General features: G+C 42.1%; 1 protein-coding gene across 4 annotated transcripts in view; it reads right to left on the reverse strand.

Annotated features, from left to right (window-relative positions):
- Positions 1 to 9,148: 9,148 nt before the first annotated feature.
- Positions 9,149 to 17,453, reverse strand: part of SPPL2A (signal peptide peptidase like 2A) — a 72,676-nt gene continuing 64,371 nt past the window's right edge. For all 4 annotated transcript variants that reach the window (XM_051822006.3, XM_089310338.1, XM_070054199.2 and 1 more), the window contains one exon: positions 9,149 to 13,761. In XM_051822006.3, coding sequence (XP_051677966.3) covers positions 13,687 to 13,761 — 75 coding nt within the window. In that variant the 3' untranslated portion in view covers positions 9,149 to 13,686. The remainder of the gene's footprint in view (positions 13,762 to 17,453) is intronic.

The raw sequence follows: 17,453 nt of genomic DNA on the forward strand, positions 1-17,453 counted from the left end.
CTCCCATGTTGGTGGCAGGGACCTACGAACTTGAGGCATTACCTGCTACCTCCCAGGGTGTACATTAGCAGGAAGTTGGAATTGGGACAATTGACTCAAACCCAGGTACTCCGATATGGAATGCAAGTGTCTGAAGCAGCATTCTAACTGCTAAGCCAACCATCCATCCCATTTGGCTATCTTTAAATTGGATAATTTGTAATTTTGTTGTTAAGTTTTTTTTAGTTGGTTATATATTCTGGGTATCAATCTGTGTCAGACATATAGTTTGCAAATATTTTCTTCCATTCTGTGTGTTTTCTTTTCAGTCCTTAGCTGTACAGTAGTTTCTTGATTTTATATAATCCCATTTGTCTAGTTTTGCTTTTGTTGCCTATGCTATTGGAGTCTTACCCACAAAACCACTGTCTATACCAAAGTCTTGAAGTGTTTCCCCTATGTTTTCCTTTTGTAGTCTCATGTCCTGCATTTTGTCCTTTGATCCATTTTGAATTTATTTTCATATAGAGTAAGAGATAAAAACTTCAGTCTTCTTCATATGGATATCTAGTTTCCTAGTACCAGTCATTGAAGAGGCTATACTTTCACTATTGGACATTTTTGGTGCCTTAAAAAAACTTTATTTTATTTATTTACTTGAAAGGCAGGTTGACACAGAGAGAGAGACAGAAAGAAAGAGAACTTCCATCTGGTGGTTCACTCCCCAAATGGTCACAAAGACTGGGACTGATCCAGGCCAAAACTGGGAGCCAGGAACTCCATCTGGGTTTCCCATGTGGATGGCAAGGGTCCAAGTACTTAAGCCATTTTGTGTTGTTTTCCTAGGCACATTAAAGAGAGCTGGATCAAAACAGAAGCAACTGGGACTCAAACCAGTGCTCCGATATGAGACGCTATTATTGCAAACAAAGGCTTAACCCTCTGTGCCACAGTGTACCCTGTTTTGGTGCCCTTGCTCACTATAGATGCATGAATTTATTCCAGGGATCTTTATTTTGTTCCCTTAGTTTATGAGCTTATTGTTATGCAAGTACTACATGCTTTGGTTACTCTAGTTCTGTAGGATGTCTTGAAATCAGGTGTTATAATGTCTCCATCTTTGTTCTTCTTGTTCATGTTTTCTTTGTTTATTTGGGGTCTTTTGTGCTTGCCTATGAATTTTGGGATTGTTTTTTATAGTTCTCCAAAGAATGTTATTGGAATTTTGATGGAGATTGCACTGCATCTGTAAATCACTTATACAGAATGGACATTTTAACATGTCTAACCCATGAACATGAGAGGTCTTTCATTTTTTGTATGTGTCTTTTTCCATTTATTTTATCAGCATTTTGTAATTTTCATTGAAGATGGATTTCAGTTCCTGCTTAAATTTATTCCTAGTTATTTTATTCATTGTATAATTATTATGAAGGAGACTGCTTTCATAATTTCCTTTTCAGCTAATTCATTACTGGTATATAAAAATGCTACTGATTGTTGCATGTTGATTTCATATCCTGCAACTTCACTAAATTTGTATTCTAATAATCTTATCAAACTTTTAAGGAAAGATTAATTCTCAAACTATTCTAAAAACTGAAAAGGAAGGAATCCTTCCAAATTTATGCTACAAGGCTAGTATTACCAACAAGGACACAACAAAAGTAAAAAAGTAAAAAACCAAAGATCAACCTCCCTGATGAACATAGATGCAAAAATTCTCAACAGAATACTAGCAAATCAAATCCAACAACACACAAAAATGATCATTCACCAAGATAAAGTGGGATTTATCTCAATGATGCCAGAGTGGCTCAACATACATAAATCAATAAATGCAATACTCAACTTTAATACATAAAGGACAAAAATATATAATTATCTCAATAGATGCAGAAAAGCATTTGATATAATCCAATATCCTCTACGATAAAAAAAAAAAAAATACCCTGAAGGCCGGCGCCGTGGCTCACTAGGCTAATCCTCCACCTTGCGGCACCGGCACAACAGGTTCTAGTCCCGGTTGGGGCGCCGGATTCTGTCCCGGTTGCCCCTCTTCCAGGCCAGCTCTTTGCTGTGGTCAGGGAGTGCAGTGGAGGATGGCCCAAGTGCTTGGGCCCTGAACCCCATGGGAGACCAGGATAAGTACCTGGCTCCTGCCTTCGGATCAGCGCGGTGCGCCGGCCACAGCGCGCCAGCCGCGGCGGCCATTGGAGGGTGAACCAATGGCAAAAAAGGAAGACCTTTCTCTCTGTCTCTCTCTCTCTCTCTGACTGTCCACTCTGCCTGTCAAAAAAAAAAAATACCCTGAATAAATTAGGTGTAGAAAGATCATACTTCAACGTAATAAAGGCTAAGAGTGAAAGAACTCATAGTTTGGTACTGAGTGGGGAAAAGTTGAAAGCATTTCCTCCAAGTCCTAGAACAAGACAAGGATGTCTACTCTCACTGCTCTTACTCAACATACTACTGAAGTTTCAGCCAGAGTCATTAGGCAAGTGAAAGAAATAAGAGACATGTAAGTAGGAAGAAGTCAAATATCTGTTTGCAGTGATACAATTCTATAGATACAGGAACTAAAGACTACACCAAGACTTTAAGGACTGATAAATAAATAATTTTTTGATAATCCCCCAGCAACTGGCTTCCCCCAATCGTGATCTCCTATAGCTACCACTACATATCCCCCCCCGCTTTTTGTTACAAAATTCCATACAGGAATTCTCTGTACTTGTTCTTTCCATATTCATATCTTCCCATTCCAGTGATACTTGAGCTGAGACTTGAAGGGTCTATAGAGGCTGGGAGGGAGCCCTGTGCACAAAAGAGTCACCTAGAAGTTAAGTTGTCACTCTGGCCAGCCAGAGTGGCCCAGTTTTCCTAATACCTGGTGAGCTTTTTAACTTTAAGGATTACACATTTTCTAAGGGCAGGTGCTTTTACCTTTTAATCAAAGGATAAGCCAAGTGAGGCAAAGACAGCTCCTAAATTAATTGGTTTATTGAAATGCACACAACAGATTAAGAAAAAATAAGCAAAAGTAATATATGAAAAGGCAAAATAGGTTAAAAACAAAAGGGGGGTGTATGTGTGGACATTTAGCCTAGCAGTTAAGACATCAGTGTGGACATCTACATCCCAAATCAGTATACCTGACTTCAATTCCAGGCTCCTTCTCCTGCCCAACTTCTTGATAATTCAGAGCCCAGAAGGAAGCGGTCTATGATGACTCGAGTAGTTGGGTTCCTACCACTCACGTGGGAAACATGGATTGAAGATCCAGCTCCTGGCTTCGACCCCAGCCCAGTCGCAACTGTTGAGGTCATTTGGGGAGTGAACCAGTGGACCAGTGGATGACAGCTCATGTGCTCTCTCTACGTTTTTAAAAATGGGCCAAAAAATGGTACTTGAGCACAGAGTGCCAGTAATGAGCCAAACTTCATATGCACATTCAGGAAATTTTTCAAATGGTCTGGAAAAATAAGGTAACTCTCAAAGACTCTCAGTGCCATCAAGCAGGAAGGAAGGGGTCTTTCACTCCAGCCAAACCTGCAGTGCTCCAAGGCTTTCGGTGTGAATTCTTGCAGAGCCATAGTGAGAGGTATCTTAGCAATTTGAAGGCACTTGTGTTTATTGCCCCAGAAAGTATTATCTTAGCTTCTAGATGTCAGCCTTAAAGGGAAAAGTCCTGGTCTCCAACTACCTCATTTGCATGCTGGTGCACATTCTCCATGCTATCAGTCAGCCAGCAGTGTGAAGTGATGGGCCTCCTTGTTATCAGCCAGTGACTTGGCTCAGTTACAACCTGTATTACAAGAAAAACTCAAGTGGAGTTAGCGTTGCCAAAGTATAGTTATATGAATCATGACCAAAATGTCAATTTTCTAAGATTCACAAGAATTCTAACAGAGAAAACATCTATCACACCATAAGTCTAAGGAGAAAAAAATGAAGGAAAATGATGGGAGATGAAGTTGGTAATGAAGAGGGGCAGGCCATGTGATCTCATGAAACATGGACCTGGTCTTCACCCTCCCCCTTTCCTGCTCTATAACTTCTAAAATCTTTGCAGTCTGCAATGCACTAAGTGTTCTTTTGTGCGCGAATACATTGGTGACTCCCCCTGTTGCCTCAGGATGGGAGCTACCCTCTGGGAAGATCAGAGCAGGATTACAGATAGGGACTTTTAGCCCCGTTCCCTAGCCTCTAGGGATCGGGGAGAGGTTGAAGTTTGAGCTGATCCTCAATATGCAATGATTTATTCAACCATGCCTGCGCAGTGAAGCTTCCTAACTCCAAAAGACTGAGTTCAGTGAGTTCGGATGCAGAGATTCCTGGAAGGCGATGCTCCCTGATGTGGCATGGAAGCTCTCTCTGTACCCCTTCTTCAACTGTTTGCTTATCCTTTACGGTAAGCCAGCAAACATGTTTCCTGATTCTGTGAACCACACTAGCAAGTTAATCAAATCCAAGTTGGGCTCATAGGTACCCTGATTAGAAGCACAGGTCAAACAACCTGGGTCTATGGATTGGCATCTGAAGTGGGGGACAATTTCATGGGATTGACCCTTCAACCTGTGGGATCTAATGCTATCTCCACATACTTATCAAAATGGAATTGAATCAAGTTGGAGGCGCAGCTGGTGCCTACTGCTGAAGGAAGACTTGCTTAGAGAATGGAGAAAACTGCCACACATTTGGCCACAGAAATCTTTTGGGCAGATTGGTGAGTTTGAGTGAGGAAAAGTGGCCCCTACCTCCCATCCCCAATTCATGCCTTAAAAACATGAAGGATTATGGGCTGGGGCCAGTGCTGTGGCGTAGCAGGTAAAGCCGCCTCCTGCAGTGCCAGCACCCCATCTGGGCACTGGTTCAAGACCAGTTCCTCCACTTCCAGCTCTCTGCCATGGCCTGGGAAAGCAGTGGAAGATGGCCCACATCCTTGGGTCCTTGCAAACATATGGGAGACACAAAAGAAGCTCCTGGTTCCTGGCTTTGGACTGGCCCAGCTCCGACTGTTGCGGCCATTTGCGGAGTGAACCAGCAGATGGAAGACCTCTCTCCGCCTCTCTGTAACTCTGCCTTTCAAATGATAAATAAATCTTTTAAAAAAAGGTATTATGGACAATTCTTAGGTAAATTAAGTGCTGCTAAAGCTTTTTCTAAACTACTGGCATACTCATATTTCCATCTCAGAAAGATAACTGGCTGTGATGTGGAAGATCAATTACGAGCCTGTTATGGTACAGATGGACTAAGCAGAGTTAGTAGCAGTGGGGATGGCGAGTCCAGGACTCTTTTGAATCATGTGGAAGACAGAACGGAGAAGACTTGGCAATTACTTTTGTGAATTTTATCTTCTCTGCACTGAAAGTAGCAGGATGGGTTTTGTAAATAATTGATGAGACTTCAATAGAAAAGTGTTCCACTTACACATAATAAATGTGTAAAGCATTTTTCACACAAAAAATTACTTGGCTTTCTATATTAATAGGCAACAGAGCCTATGTATAGGTAGTTAATAACTAGAATCCAGTTGATACCCTTTCCTGTCGCTCCCCCTCTTCGTGGAGGAGCAACACTAAACCCTGCCTAGGCTTCATATCCGAGTCACGGCACCATTATGTCGCTCCCCCTCTTCGTGGAGGAACGACACAGGACCCTGCGCTGTTCTTCTGTCTGCTCGGCCCTCCCCGGGTTTGCTGTTGGTTCTTCCCAGGTTGGCTACTATCCCTTCCACCTCCGTGGAAGGGCGGTTCCCCCTGCCACATTCCCCACTTCCGCAGGGGAGCGGCACACCGCCGGCCGGCTCTCTCGAGGGCTGCACAGGTGTTCCCCTTAGATGTTCCCCTTAGATGTTCCTGGTGCATGCCGTCTCTCTCCTCCTATATAGTCCTCTTCCACCAATCCCAACTCTGCTACCCACACGCCGAGTACGCTGCTCTCCTCCAATCAGGAGCAAGTCCTACAGTTTATTGGCTGAACTGGAGGCAGCTGTGTAGAAGCTGTTTTCTTCTCTCCCAGCGCCATATTGTGGGAGAGCAGATGCATAGAATAAATCTTAATTCCAGTAACTTAGTCTAGTCCGAATTGCTCCCCACACTTTCCCTCTTTTTTTCTTTTTTTTCAGGCAGAGTGGACAGTGAGAGAGAGAGACAGAGAGAAAGGTCTTCCTTTTGCCGTCGGTTCACCCTCCAATGGCCGGCGCGGCAGGCGTGCTGCGGCCAGCACACTGCGCTGATCCGAAGCCAGGAGCCAGGTGCTTCTCCTGGTCTCCCATGGGGTGCAGGGCCCAAGCACTTGGGCCATCCTCCACTGCCCTTCCGGGCCACAGCAGAGAGCTGGCCTGGAAGAGGGGCAACCGGGACAGAATTGGGTGCCCCAACCGGGACTAGAACCCAGTGTGCCGGCGCCGCAAGGGGGAGGATTAGCCTAGTGAGCCGCGGCGCCAGCCACCCTTTCCCTCTTAACCTAGAGAAGTGACCATTGGATCTAAATTGGAAAGTTGTTTTCAAGAGAATGACTAAGAACTATTTACCCATGATTTCTTAAGAGCTGTGAGAATTAGTGCCTGCTGTGGTTAGAATACCCCCAAAGTTCACGTGCTGGAAAGAATCCCCAGTTCAACACTGGGTGGCCAGGCCTAATAAAAAGTGGTTAGGTAATGAGGGCTCTGCCTTCAGGAATGAACAAACATCATTTTCTTGTGAGTTTATTTTAACAGTGAGTTGGGTATAAAAAATGAGTTCATGCCCGCCTCAGTCTCTGGCATGAGTACTCTCCCCTCTGCCTTCCACCATGAGATGACACATCATGAAAGCCCCTAGCGGATGCTGGCCCCTTGACCCTGGACTTCCCCCAGAACGTTAACAATCGAATCTACTCCTGAACAATGACCCAGTCTTAGAGATGCTGTTGTGGCAGCACAAAATGGACAGAGTTCCTCATTACACTTTACAGATATCCCTCTCCAGGATTCTGTTTAGAGATCTGCCTGTTAATCCAAGTGCAAAACTTCTATTCTAAGAGCTCACATGCAGGTAGTTGGAATTTACAAACATTTTTTAGTATTTACCATTAGTGTTGTCTAGAACTGGCCATTGCTTTCACTTGCTAGTATTAATGCTTTTCTGTGACATAGTATTTTAACCTTTGCTTTCTTTTCTTTTCTTTTTCAAGATTTTATTTATTTGAAAGACAGAGTTACAGAGAGAGGTAGAACCAGAGAGGGGTCTTCCATCTGTTGGTTCACTCCCCAGATGGCTACAACGGCTGGAGCTGTGCTAATCTGAAGCCAGGAGCCAGGAGCTTCTGGGTCTCCCACGTGGGTGCAGGGGCCCAAAGACTTGGGCCATCTTGTACTGCTTCCCCAGGCCAAAGCAGAGAGCTGGATTGGAAGAGGAGCAGCTGGGACTAGAACTGGCACCCACATGGGATGCCAGTGCTTCAGGCCAGGGCTTTAACCTGCTGTGCCACAGCGCCAGGCCCCTGCTTTATTTTCAATGTAATTTGCTGTGTATTATTCGGCTAAGAGTCACAACAAAACAAGTTGAAAACTATAGATCTAGACTCTGTAGTCTTTGTCTTACCCGCTATTTCAAGAAAATGAATTTCAAGCTAATAAACATATTTTTTAGAGAGCATTAATTTTACCTAAACTTCAGCTCATTAAATATTTTTCTCTTTACTCTCACCACACACATTAGACCGTTTACAAGGCCTACAACCTAACAAAAAATATGGACAATTTACTCTTAACCAGCTGTTCATATTAAAACATTTAAAGAGGAAAATAATTTATTCAATACATTCGAGGATTATTTGTAGACTGACTATTTAATGGAAACATATCATGGGCCGGCGCCGCAGCTCACTAGGCTAATCCTCCGCCTTGTGGTGCCAGCACACGGGGTTCTAGTCCCAGTCAGGGCGCCGGATTCTGTCCCGGTTGCCCCTCTTCCAGTCCAGCTCTCTGCTGTGGCCCGGGAGTGCAGTGGAGGATGGCCCAAGTACTTGGGCCCTGCACCCCATGGGAGACCAGGATAAATATCTGGCTCCTGTCATCGGATCAGCAGGGTGCGCCGGCCGTGGCGGCCATTGGAGGGTGAACCAACGGCAAAGGAAGACCTTTCTCTCTGTCTCTCTCTCTGTGCACTCTGTCAAAAAAAAAAAAAAAAAAAGGAAACATATCATGGGAACTACAAAAGATTCTTGAGTACAATGGGAAGTCTCCTTTCTCAGCTCAGTGTCCTAGCATCTGATTCCCTGTCCACTTAGGCCTCTTTCCAAAGGGCCCACAAGAGGCAACAAGGTTCCTCTGCTTTGGCAGGGAGGGGAGAAAAGGTCTTTCTCAAGATGTGAAGACAAAGGAGATACATATCTAGGCCAATCCCATTGGAGTTAAGAAGACAGCACAATGGCAGCAAGAATTCTGGTAACTTGTGGGACCACCACCACCAGCAGGGCTGCAAATACCAAGAATGTTCACCATAGGAGGTAATATACTTTAAAAAGAGTTCATACATACAATAAATTATTTAAATTTTTAAATTATGTTCCACAAAAATATAAAGCCTAGCTGTATAATAAAGTATTAATTTATATATCATGTGTTAGATTAATGTAACAGCACTTATATATTAATAGAAACATCTAATAAATACCATTAGGTTTTAAGGATAATCTGTCAGACCTAAATAAGTACACAACTTCCTAAGAGTCATTAGCATTTTTAAAAAAGATTTATTGAAAGGCAGAGTTAGAGAAAGGGGGAGGAGAGGAAGGGAAGGAGGAAGAGGGGGGAGGGAGGGAGGGAGAGGGAGAGAGAAAGGTCTTCCAGTAGCTGGTTTACTCTCCAAATGGCCACAATGGCCAGGTCTGGGCCAAGCTGAAGCCAGGAGGTTCTTCTGGGTTTCCCATGTGGGTGCAGGGGCCCAGGCACTTGGGTCATCTTCAGCTGTTTCCCATGTGCATAAGCAGGGAGCTGGATCAGAAGTAGAGCAGCTGGGACTTGAACTGGCATCCATATGGATGCAGGTAGTGGCTTTACCCACTATTATCAGATAACACCAGCCACCATCAATATCATTTTTGCATCTTGTGAGCATGATCTGGTTAACTTTCAGTTCATATTCTATTATTTTTCATCATTGAAAACAAACACAAATTTTACTTTAAAATAGAAATTTATTGAATACCAAAGGGAATACAATACATAAAAATTTTTTTCTTGTCAGTACTGGCACACAATAGTTTAAAATATTGCTAAGTTAACACTTCAAATATTTAAAAATTTTAAATCATTTTCCATAAAAAAATAAAGCCTAGTAGTGTTACAAAAGTATTAATTTACACTAAGTTATGTATCAAAGTGTAAAAATACAACAGAAGGTATAAAACAGGCAAAAATGATCTAATTCACTTTGACTTAGCCTATTGTAAAATGCTGCAGGCTAACTAGATAACCTCTTCGATATTAAAAATATCTGTTTTCCAGAGGAATACAAAACTTGTTTACAGTACTTTTCATGCCTAATCAAAGAGCCACATAGTGACACTAAATATTCTACCTTTGTTCAGTTGACCCTGAATTGTCAATAATGAAAGACTAGTCTAAAAATTTAGTTTTAAAAATGTCCCCCTCAATGAACCTTTTCATATACAAAGGGTACCCTAAAAATGAAGACACTAAACAAGGAAACTTACATTAATGGACTTCACTACAATATGGTTTATATATTACTCTGTCAATGACTTTTCTTCACTCTGAAAATTTGGTAATGTAGCATAAGTTCTACAGTAGAGAATCAAATTCAAAAGATTGAGTAATTTGATTCAGATCTTTTGAATTTAGAGTATCTTTCTTCTAGAATGCATACAATGGTCTATAGTCAGTACTTTTATTTTATTTGCATTATCCTCATACAGCCCTCTTTGAAACTGTTCTCTGAAGTAAACAGGGTGGTGACATTTTTTTTAAGTTATAGAACTGGCCAGCTGGCATTATCTTGAATAACTTCAATATTTTTCCTTGTTAATAAAATGAGAAATTTCAAATCAGTAGCTTCCACTCATCTGAAATAAATTCCTTTGTTTTTTGAAATTTCATTGGCTGAGACCTGCCTGGAATTTTAGAGACCAAGCTTAAATAAAGTAATTCAAATATCTCTAAGTCAAATGTAAAAGTAACTTCATGCTTGTCCAGAATTTGAAGGAGTAAATAAAACTGGAAAGCTCATTTGCATTTATTATAAGTACACTGTTTCACCAAAATCTATGAACAATTAAAGTACACTAATGCCAATGGAAGATAGGTTGAATTTTTCCTCCTTCAAAAGATAAATAAATTACAGACTTTACTAATAAAGAACTGCTAAACAAAAAACCTTCAATCTAGAAGAAAATATAATACGGAAGTATTAATATATCAAAGTCTTCACAGCCTCTTATTTATTTTTGCTGAACTAAATTGAGGCAAAAATTATCTGCATAATAATTTGATAGTTACTGTTTGATAAGCCACAAAAATGTTCCTAGGTAATTTTTAAGTAATGGTTTCTTTTCCCAGTAAGTATCAATACCACATTGTTTCAAAGACATGTTTAGGAGAAACAGAAACAAAAACAGAAGCAGCTTCTCTTCCCTTTAAAAGTTACTGGTGGCAGGGGTAGGCGTTAGGCCTTATGCTAAGATGCCTCCAACACATATTAGAATGCCTCTGTTTGAGTCCTGCCTCTGGCTCCTGATTCCAGCTTCCTGCTAACGTAGACTCTGGGAGGCAGTGGTGGTGGCTCAAATAGTTGGGTTCCTGCCACCCATGTAGGAGACTCGGGTTGAGTTCCCAGCTCCTGGCTTTGGTCTAACACAGCCCTGGCCATTATGGACATTTAGGGGAGTAAAAGCCGAATTTTTACCTACCCTATCTTTTGTTTATCTTGATTCCCACAATAAACTATTTCTGTGCTTTATTTTAATTTCTCTAACTATTTTCAGATAGGATGCTAGAAGGAGGGTTAAGGATAATATAAAGTTGACATTGAGGATGGAAAAATTTAAAAAGTTTTCACAGTTCCTTATTTCTATTTGTTTAAAAAGATTTATTTTATTTGAAAGGCAGAGCTACAGAGAGAGAAAGAGGAAGAAACAGAGTGCGATCTCCCATCCACTGGTTCACTCCCCAGATGGCCACAACGGCCAGAGCTGGCTCAGGCCAAAGCCAGGAGCTTTTTCCAAGTCTCCCATGTGGTTGGCACAGGCCTAAGAACTTGGGCCATCTTCCACTGCTTTCCCAGGCCATTAGCAGGGAGCTGGATCGGAAGTGGAGCAGCTGAGACTCAAACAGGTGCCTAGATGGGATACTATTGTTGCACGCGATGGCTTTACCCGTTATGCCACAATGCTAGCCCCTATTTCTATTTTTCTTTTTTTTTTAAGATTTTTTATTTACTTGAAAGGCAGTTAGAGAGGGAGAGAAGGGGAGAGAGAATGAGAGAGGGAGGTAGGGAGAGAGGTAGGGAGGGAGGGAGGGAGAAAGAGAGAGGGAAAAGGAGAGGGACAGGGAGGGAGGGGGAGGGGGAGAGGGAGAGGGGGGTGGAGGGAGATCTTCCATTCACTTGTTCACTCCCCAAATGGCTGGGCCAGGCTGAAGTCAGAAGCCAGGAGCTCCAACTGTGTCTCCCATGTGGGTCCAGGGGCCAAGGACTTGGACCATCTTTCACTGCTTTCCCAGGTGCATTAGCAGGGAGCCTGGATTGGAAGCGCAGCAGCTGGGACTTGGGGGATGCTGGCATTGCAGGCAGTGGCTTAAGCCACTGAACCACAATGCCACCCCCTTCTCATTTCTATTCAATCAATAAAATTTTAACAGCACACAAAAACAAGCTTTTAACTTCCTGATAAATAATGGTTGTATAAAGCAGAGTTTGTATCAAACAATTCAGATTTTAGATTTCTAGATGCATTAGTAAACGTTATTCTGGAGAAAAACCTATATAAAGAAATTAAAATACTAATTATTTAATGAAACAAAATTATTTTTAGAAAATATTTTATTTCAATGTGGTAAAAAATGGAATTTAGGGGCTGATACTGTGGCATAGCAGGTAAATAAATAATCTTTTTAAAAATGAGAAATTTCAATGTTGAGGCTTTTGAATATCATAAAGCTAAGATAACAGTGCAGGCAAGTTTACTAAAAAAGCTGTATTTTGGCAGACATTTTATTGATACCATAAATAGAAATAGAGTTGGAGTTTTTCAACGGCACTTAACCTGTTCTTTTCTCTATCAGAGTCTGCCAAATAAGTTAGATTACTTGGAAAAAATTCAAGTGATACAGAAGAGGCAGAATTAACTCTTGCTATTCAGGCAGGTCATTTGTTATAAATGAAAGGTACCAAAATCATATGAAAGAGGGGCAGTGGTCAATGCCACTTATCTGCTTGTAATTTACTCAACAGAAATTAACAATTAAACAAAATAACCTAATATTAAATTTAGTTCAAACATCAAAGTCTTACCCATTTTAAGAGGCACTAGTTTTATCTTTTAATAAGTTGAATGGGCTTTAGAATCAAAGACTAGGTCTGTTCACATTGTTTTAGCAAAGAATGAGAAACAATCTTTCCAAGTTGGAAGGTACCAGAGTGACAAATTGGTCTAAATCTATTCCCAGTGTCTTGAGCTGAAATATATTACTCAAACTCTTACTTGTAATTAAAAAGAAATGAACACACAATCTCTTGCCTTTTATCTTCAATTCTTTCCTCCATATTCAACCAAAGTTAACAGTGGTTAGCCATGGAGGAAGGAGCGGAAATCAGGAAACTAAAAAGGGGAGGGGTGGGGGAAGGTCAGGGATGTCACACTCAAACAACAAGCCATATATATTAATCTATAATTTGATAAGAAAAATAATTTTTAAAAAACATCAAACCTTAGCATTAATGGAACCAAATTTCAAATATCAGCAATTCCAAAGTGAAACTTCATGTTAGTACAGAAATCCAAGCTACACCTTAAGAAAACAGCAGACCACTAAGAACCCTATTTCCATTTCTGTGTCCTTTTCCTGACTGGTGCTATTTATTATGTTTCTCTACATCCGGAAAGGTCCTCAGATATAGTATGTAGACAGTCTGAAGTAATTTAGGTTCTTAAATTCAAAAAGAGTGGGGGTTTTAAAAAATAATTTATACTACAAAAATATTCACTTATATTTATTTCCAAATTATATATTTCTAACCTCTGTGGAGAAAGCAAATTTTTACCATTGAACTGCCCTTTTCCATGATATTAACTATTTATTTCTATAGACAGATAAATACGCACAATTCCTTAACAATAAAATCTGTTCAGAAACCCATTCTGACAGAATCTATCATTAAGAGTTGAAAGACACAGACTCCATTAAGAAAAGTATAAGGGTGGGTCAAAGCATGTTTTTAGAAAAATATACTGTATATAATACATCTTGGAAATGACACAGGCCATATGTTTTTATTTAGTGTGAAGGCACAACTTTAACATAATCAAAAGTAATGCATTTTAACTATTTATAATTGTCAGTACCAGCTCATAAAAATATATATTTGCAAGCATATTACTGAAGATTCTTTCAGAATGTTAATTCAAAAGTCAATCTAAAAAGTCAAACTCTATTTGTAGAAAATCAGTGACACATTATTATTGCAGGTCCATATAATATCATTGAGGGACAATCTGTTCACCAGTAATCACAGGATTTTCTTCATTTGTTGAATAGTCCAGTTGATTCATCATCTAGGCATAAATAAAAGATGTTAGGAAATGCAAACTTTCAACTTGCACCTGATATTCACTAATTTAGCAAAAAGACTCCTAGCTTTTAGGAAAGACACAGAATGCACTATAGAACTGAGTATTCCTTTTGGAGCATTGCTGTGTTTCAACATCTGTGCCTATAAGGAAATGGTCAGGGTGACACTGAACCTTTCAGGAAGTCTAGTCATGTAATTCAGAACTAAGTTGATAGTTGTTTACTCTAGATCTTCCACTGTCTGCTTTTTCCAATGTGAATACTGCTTTTCATGGCAGTGGGAATTCCATACAAAGGAGACATTCCTTTTTTTTTTCTTTTTTTGACAGGCAGAGTGGACAGTGAGAGAGACAGAGAGAAAGGTCTTCCTTTTTCTGTTGGTTCACTCCACAATGGCTGCTGCAGCCGGCGCACTGTGCTGATCTGAAGCCAGGAGCCAGGTGCTTCCTCCTGGTCTCCCATGCGGGTGCAAGGCCCAAGGACTTGGGCCATCCTCCACTGCACCCCCGGGCCTTAGCAGAGAGCTGGACTGGAAGAGGAGCAACCGGGACAGAATCTGGCGCCCCGACCGGGACTAGAACCCGGTGTGCCGGTACTGCAGGCGGAGGATTAGCCTAGTGAGCCGCGGCACCAGCCAGGAGACATTCCTAACACTATTTTCTTTAAAGATTTATTTCTATTTATTTGAAAGAGTTAGAGAGGTAGACACACACACACACACACACACAGGTCTTCCATCCACTGGTTCACTCCCCAAATAGCTGAGCTGGAGCTCAGCCTATCTGAAGCCAGGAGCCAGGAGCTTCTTCAGGATCTCTTATATGGGTGCAGGGGCCCAAGGACTTGGACCATCTTCTACTGCTTTTCCAGGCCATTAGCAGAGATACGGATCGGAAGTAGAACAGCTGGGATTTGAACCAGTGACAATATGGGATGCTGGCGCTCCAGGCCACAGCTTTAACCTGCTGCACCACAGAGCTGGCCCCCCTAAGACTTATTTCAGGACACTATTCTAGGCAGTATTCACTCATATTAATAGCAAAAATAAAAATGGGCCCAGGAGTTACTGTAAGAATACCTGCTAGCCCTGGGGCAGTGTAACCTTATGGACACCATAACTATCTTTTTTTTTTTTTTTTTTTGGACAGGCAGAGTGGACAGTGAAAGAGAGAGACAGAGAGAAAGGTCTTCCTTTTTGCCATTGGTTCACCCTCCAATGGCTGCCGCAGCCGGCGCGCTGTGGCCGGGGCACCGCGCTGATCTGAAGCCAGGAGCCAGGTGCTTCTCCTGGTCTCCCATGGGGTGCAGGGCCCAAGCACCTGGGCCATCCTCCACTGCACTCCCGGGCCATAGCAGAGAGCTGGCCTGGAAGAGGGACAACCGGGACAGAATCCGGCGCCTCGACTGGGACTAGAACCCGGTGTGCCGGTGCTGCAAGGTGGAGAATTAGCCTATTGAGCCACGGCGCTGGCCACCATAACTATCCTTAAGGTAATTTAAGGGGCTGCTGTTGTGGTTCAGTGGGTTAACTCACCATCTACAATGCCCACATACAAACACTAGTTCAAGTTCTGGCTGCTCTACTTCCAATCCAGCCTTCTGTTAATGCACCTGGCAAAGCAGAAGATGGCACAAGTACGAGGACTTCTGCCATCCACATGGGAGACCTGGAACAAACTTCTGGCTTCAGATCAGTGCAGCTCTGGCCACCGAGGCCATTTGGGGATTGAACCAACAGATGGAAGACCTCTCTCTCTCTCTCTCTCTCTGCCTCTGCCTCTGCCTCATTGTAACTCTGCCTTTCAAGTAAATAAAACAAAGTTCTAGACAAAAGAGACAGAAAAAAGGAATGATATATGAAATCATATAAAGCATACAAAAATTTCTATTAAAAAACTTGAAGGCACTTACTTAAAGGTCAAATGATAACTGTAAACAAAATCAAAATAATAATTTTTTATTTGAAAGGCAAAAACAACAGAGGGAGGAGAAAGGAGAGGGTGGGAGAGAGGAAGAAGAGAGAGAGGAGAGGGGGAGAGAGAGAGGAAGGGGGAGGGGGGACAGAGGGAGAAAGAGAGAGAAAATATCTTTCATCTGTTAATTCACTCCCCAAATACCCACAACAGCTGGGCTGGGTCTGGCCTGGCCAAGCCAATGCCAGGAGCTAGGAGCCAGGAACTCCAGCCTGATCTCTTATGTGGGTAGGAGGGACCCAAATATTTGAGCCATTATCTGCTGCCTTCCAGGGTGTACATTAGCAGGAAGCTGGATGGGAAGCAGAAAGGGTACTCAATCCCAGCAACTCAGATATGGGATACAGGCATCTCAAGCAATAGCTTAACCTGCTGTTCCATAATACTCACCCGTAGACTATTTTAGAAGAATCACCATTTAAACTTTTCTCAAATAGTCACTTCAGACCTGCCTTTATATTACCATAATGATCTTTTTACATTTAGGAATGAAGAAAAAAAAAAAACTGCTTAAATGCTTTCAATGTTTTTACCTTGTTTTTTAAATAATATTACTTAAACATGGAAAAAGCACTTAATGCCCTTGTGAACACTGTCAAAAACTTTTAGACTAGTGATTAATTTCAGTATTGTGGTACACCCTTCCCCCCTCCTTTATCAAGAGTAAGAAAGACCAGCAAGATAAATATTCCTTAAAGCTTTAGTGTTCACTGGAAGAGAGAAGAATCACTTCGAAGTGAGATGTTGCACTTGCCAGTAAAGAATGCCTGAGCTGAAACTTTCGGCTGATAACTGCCTCAACCATCAGAGGCAGCTTACAGCACTCAGACATGGCAATGCCCCACAGCCATCTCAAGTCCCCAATTTTTTTTAAAGATTTGTTTACTGGTGCAGGCGCTGTGGTGAAGTGGGTAAAGCCGCCGTCCGCAATGCCGGCATCCCAAATGTGCGCCAGTTAGAGACTCAGCTCCTCCTTCTCTTCCAGCTATCTGCTATGGCCTGGGAAAGCAGTAGAAGATGGCCCAAGTCCTTGGGCCCCTGCACCCGCATAAAAGACCTGGAAGAAGCTCCTGGCTCCTGGCTTAGGATGGGCGCAGTTCCAGCCATTGCAACTAAGTGGGGAGTGAACCAGTGGATGGAAGATTTCTCTCTGCCTCTCCTCTCTGTGTATAACTCTTTCAAATAAATAAATAAATCTTTAAAAATAAAATAAAAAAAAAGATTTGCTTATTTATTTGGAAGGCAGTTACAGAGGCAGAGGCAGAAAGATCTTCCATCAGCTGGTTCACTCCCTAAACAGCTGCAATGGCCAGAGCCAGGAGCTTCCTCTGGGTCTCCCAGATGGGTGCAGGGGCCCAAAGACTTGGGCCATCTTCTACTGCTTTTCCAGGTCATAGCAGAGAGCTGGTTAGGAAGTGGAGCAGCCTGAACTCAAACCAGCAACCAAACGGGATGCAGACACTGCAGGCAGTGGCTTTACCTGCTATGCCACAGCACCAGTCCCTCTCCCCAATCAATCTTGAGGTCCTTTATCTGCCAAAGATATCCCTTAATCCAGGTAGTTACATGCTCAGAGCACTACTAGAGGAAAGAAAAAAAAGCCAATTTAAAACAGGTAATGGGGGCTGGGGCTGTGTCATTGCAAATAAAGCTGCCGCCTGCAATGCTGGCATCCTATGTGGGCACCAGTTTGAGTCTTGGCT

The sequence above is a fragment of the Oryctolagus cuniculus genome, chromosome 12, assembly GCF_051225735.1.
Source record: "Oryctolagus cuniculus isolate XC-2025 breed Fujian yellow rabbit chromosome 12, ASM5122573v1, whole genome shotgun sequence".
NCBI lineage: Eukaryota > Metazoa > Chordata > Mammalia > Lagomorpha > Leporidae > Oryctolagus > Oryctolagus cuniculus.